Genomic DNA, 4503 nt, shown 5'->3' on the forward strand with positions numbered 1-4503 from the left:
GCACTGGTTGTGAACGGGGGTGGAAGAGCAAGTAAAATTTAGGACATAAACTTTAAATACATGGTTGCTTTCACAACTGCATTAAGACTGTTCTGGGTTTATATTCCATATTGGATTCCTCCCACTCTTCAACACAGAGCTTTGACAGTGGAAAGTTATATTGAAATATGATTGTTATCATACAGCAAGCTCTGATATTTTACACTGGTAATTTTGAAAGCAGAGGTAGGATATTAGAAATTACTGAAGCACGTTAGTCATCCACATTATTCAGAACAGCTGTGCTGGTCAAGTGGCCTTAGCTGCACAAGGCTGGTTTGTTTGTGTCTCCTCCTTTGTGTTTGCCAGAAAGAGATAAATTTCCCTCTGGCTCTGCAATGACACAAAGGAAATCAGATCTGTATCTTCTTATCTCTGCTGCTATTTTTAGAAAACCAGAGGAAAAAATAAGAAAAAAAAACACAGTGTGAATTTGTCTTGATAGGCATGTCATAGTTCATGGATCTTTTGGTATAAGTGAGGGCTTAGTTTCAGCTGCTCCAAACAGAGCTTTAACAGTATAGAGTGTAGCAAAATAAAGATTGAGCTAAAGATGAGGAGCATGAAGATGAAGAAAAGATGTGATGGAGCAAGAATCAAGACTTACTGAAGGGAAAAAATTACTGGTAAACTTTTTGCCTGAAGTACAAAACCAGGAGAAAAGGTGGAATGTTCCAAGTCTTGTGATTCAGGGCAACAGGATAAGAAGGTTACTTCTTTTATTGTGTTCAGTTTAGTTTAGGTTTGGGTTGGAACTTCCTTGCAGTGTTATTTAATATGGAGGACTGGAGGAGAAAAGAAACCTGATGAAACACTTACAGACAATGACAAATAAGTGTGCTACAAGGACAACTTCTAATGTCAGCACTAAAAGAGAGACAAGACTACATTTTAGAAATGGAATAACTGAAACAGTTGTTTTTAATTTTTAAATTTAGGATTTTTTTTTTATTATTTTATTTCAGCTCCTAAGCACAAGGTTTGCCTTTTACCTATTCATCTATCTCTTTCTGTTAGATAAATTTCTCCCTTCTGGGGTGGAGGACGTTGTGCTGGCCATTCTTGGTGACATATCTGAGCCACATCACAGCTCTCCTGCCATGCCATGCTGGTGGTCAATCTGGCCTTTGCCTACTCAAGGCTCTGGAAGAAGTTGGTGTTGCCTAGCTGGACCCCAAAATCATCTCAATGGACAGGGTTTGCTTGGAGGTGTTTGTTAGCTGGAGCTTGCAGGAGCATGTCAGCTTTCTCAGCTGGCAACACTGTGACAGAGGCATAAACTTCCAGGTGTCTTTTACCAGCATCTGGAACCAGCAGGCAATTTTTTGGATGTCCAAGGAAGAGTTGGTGCAAAGGGTGTCAAGGAGGCTGGGGTGCTGACTTTCCAGGTCATCCCTGTGGTAGTGGAGGAGGCACACCATGTCTCCCACCGTCTGCTCCCTCTTGTACATGCACTTTAGCTGCATATGGAGGCAGGAGGCATTGGTCAGCATCTCCTCTGTGGTGTCCAGCTCCACATAGGAGTCATGCCCAGGGGGAGGCTGCAGGGCCATGTGCAGGCAGTAGATAACATTGTCCTCCTAGACACTCCAGCCTTCATAGGCACAGGTCATTCTAATGGCTGGCTGTAGGTGTGCCTTGAAGATACGCTTGCAAAATGCTTGGCAGGCACAAAGAAGCTCATCTGCCAGATCCTCCACCAGCTTACACATCTCAGCCCTGGATGGCACAGGCCACTGGATGCCATCAGTCCAGAACTGGCCCAGATCACATGCATTACCAAATTCGTCATCATCGTCTTCTTCTACCCTATTCTCCTTCTCTTCTTTCTCCTTCTTCCTCCCCCTTTCAGGGGGTAGGGTTTGGAGATGGTGTAAAGAAACTGAGTGGCACCATGTCCTTTCCAAGGTGCTACCCTTGGTGGCTGGGCCCTCACTCCAGGGGGCGAACCCCTCCAGGAGCCAGTGATCTTGCCCCAGCCCTTGTTCTGCTCAGCCTTACACCGCATGTGCACTCGCAATCACTGCTGGTCCAGGCTGCAGTACCCCTCATGATTTGCCCACTGCTGCCCCTCATTACAGACTCAGTGACCAATCCTCTGTGATGTCTCAGATGCCAGAACCAAATCACTGTGTTTCCATACATGTGCTGGTGTATCTATGCTATGGAATGCATGGGACACTTGTGTAGATAGACTTTGTCTTACACAATTAGTCTCAGAAATTCCTTTTTATTTAATCATAAATTCTAATTTAGATCTGGAAAACTTACAGAAAAGCTGTTACAGGAGAGGTTTAAGTTTTCTTCTGGGAAAGGAAATGTCAAATAAAAGCATCTTGAGTATTTATGATGTGTTAGACCATTATGAGCAGCACAGCCCCCGAAAGAGAACCCTTTCATGTGGGAGCCTGAGCCAGAATCACAGAATCATCAGAACTTTGTGAATCATTTATAATAATACACTAAACTTTCTTTTTATTATATAAGTATTAAATCTTTAAAAGTCACTACACTGAAGTAGAACGGTTCCTCTTTCACACTTTATTTTTGGTCTTAGTTACTCCTGCATTCTTGATTGCAAAAGAGCTGGGTACAAGCAGTACATACATTTACACAGAATGATTCTTTTTAGATGAAATATTATTTTCCTGAGATGTTGAGGACCTATCTTTAAAACTTAGAAATTCATCTTAGTCTCAGGACAACATTGTAATTATTAATCTCCTATGTATAAAAGATAATCATCACTACAAGCAAAATGCAGTCTGAAAAAAATAAACATATCGTGCCAAGAATAACTGGTTTCCCACAGATTCTAGAATATAACTGACTTTATGTGAGAAAGAAGTTAATATGTCTTTAGACCAAGGTAATTCTGAGCAAGACCGTATCAAGATACTAGACAGTAACCTGAAGATTTAGGTAATGCTGTAAACAAGATAGAACTAAGGGATATTTAGACTCCTAAGTCTCCATTTGAAGTAACTTCACAGATATCTTACATCACCAAAAGGTGAAAAATGTGACTTTTAAAGAATGCATTTCCCATATAGCCACACAGAAGCGCAAATAGGGCCTCCAGCAATGAACTGCTTTATCGCTTATGTATACTGCTCACTGTAAAATTTTATATTCACAGAAAATCTAGAATGTGAATTGAAAAGATAAAGCACAAATTGTCTGAAATTCACTTTGAGCTTTTTGTGTTATTTCTATTGCTGTATCTCTAATGGAGTCAGGCTGATAAATGGCTTGTCATGCCATGACAATGTGATGAATTGAGTAAAATCTTATGGCCTGGTTTGAGCAAAGTTCCAACTTCAGGCGCTACACACACTTTTACATCTATGAACATGTATCTTGTGAATTTTTACAAGGTAATAAATTGAATGATTAGACTGGTTGGACTATTCAGGTGCAATCAGTTGTTAGAGCCCTTTGTGACTTCATTCTAAAAGAAGCAAAACAACAGAAATATTTTATTTTTTATTACATACAAGTTCTGATAGCACTTTAGAAGAAATTTTAAAACCAAACTTTAGAAGAAATGCCATGTGAGATTTTTGAGCAAACACCTTAGCAAAGACTTCTGCTGACTGGTACATACCCTCTTTCAATCCTATCTTTTAAGCTAAGAAAAATGTTTAGGTATATTTTCATGGGACAGTTTCTGTGCAAAGAAAAAAATGAAAGGTTCTTCCAACTGCAGTGATTAAACTCCCTTTTCCACAGAAAAAGTTTGCTTGCCTTTTGCAATCTGTGCAAAGTGTAATTAATAACACCAGTATAGTCAGCTAATAAAATGCAAATTCTTTATTTTATTTTTTTTTGTCAGAAAATGACCTAGCTCTCTCAGCCAGTTAAATCTGAATGACTTACCAGATACATTTCTGTATAATGCAGTAGAATATATCTTATATGCCTGTAGTTGCATTTGTTATTTTCTCCTTCAGTTTCTTAATAAAACAGCATCCCTTCTTTCTCCTGCTACTGATGTTCCAGCTGACATGTTACTGTTTTGATTTTTATCCAGAACTCTTTCTCAGATTTATTTCAATGCTTTTTATTCTCTTTTTCATATTTCTGAGGAAAGGAACACTTCATCTTTTTTTTTTTTTTTTTAATAAGCTAAAGGGAGAATCAGGAGTATTTTTTTTTTAACTTTAATAATTTTAAGATCTCATATACAACATTTTTGTTATTTTTTCCTTGTTGAAAACAGCCAGTAGTGAAGGACTGTTATTTTACTGTACTATCAACAACAGCAAAATCAACTCCCTAACTCAAAGTCATTGAACTGATTAAAAGCTCAGAAGGTGATACACTGAGCCTTACACTTCTCAGCTGCCATTGATAAAATCTGAAAAAGCATTTGAATTTTGGTACTTCGATTACGTTGATCTCAGTCACATATTTCACTACCATTGACAAATTCAGATAGGACTAACTTCTTCTTACGATTAG

General features: G+C 38.7%; 1 protein-coding gene across 1 annotated transcript; it reads right to left on the reverse strand.

The window, feature by feature from the left end:
* Positions 1-536: 536 nt before the first annotated feature.
* On the reverse strand, positions 537-2115 carry LOC134166669 (inositol 1,4,5-trisphosphate receptor-interacting protein-like 1). The gene is given in 3 exon segments (XM_062624539.1): positions 537-1220; positions 1223-1884; positions 1976-2115. Coding segments are annotated over 3 exon segments (852 nt in total). The 3' UTR covers positions 537-1170.
* Positions 2116-4503: the final 2388 nt, after the last annotated feature.

Source organism: Pezoporus occidentalis, unplaced genomic scaffold (genome assembly GCF_034315485.1).
Source record: "Pezoporus occidentalis ecotype Australia unplaced genomic scaffold, CSIRO_AGI_Poc_V1 ctg27, whole genome shotgun sequence".
In the NCBI taxonomy this organism is placed as follows: Eukaryota; Metazoa; Chordata; class Aves; order Psittaciformes; family Psittacidae; genus Pezoporus; species Pezoporus occidentalis.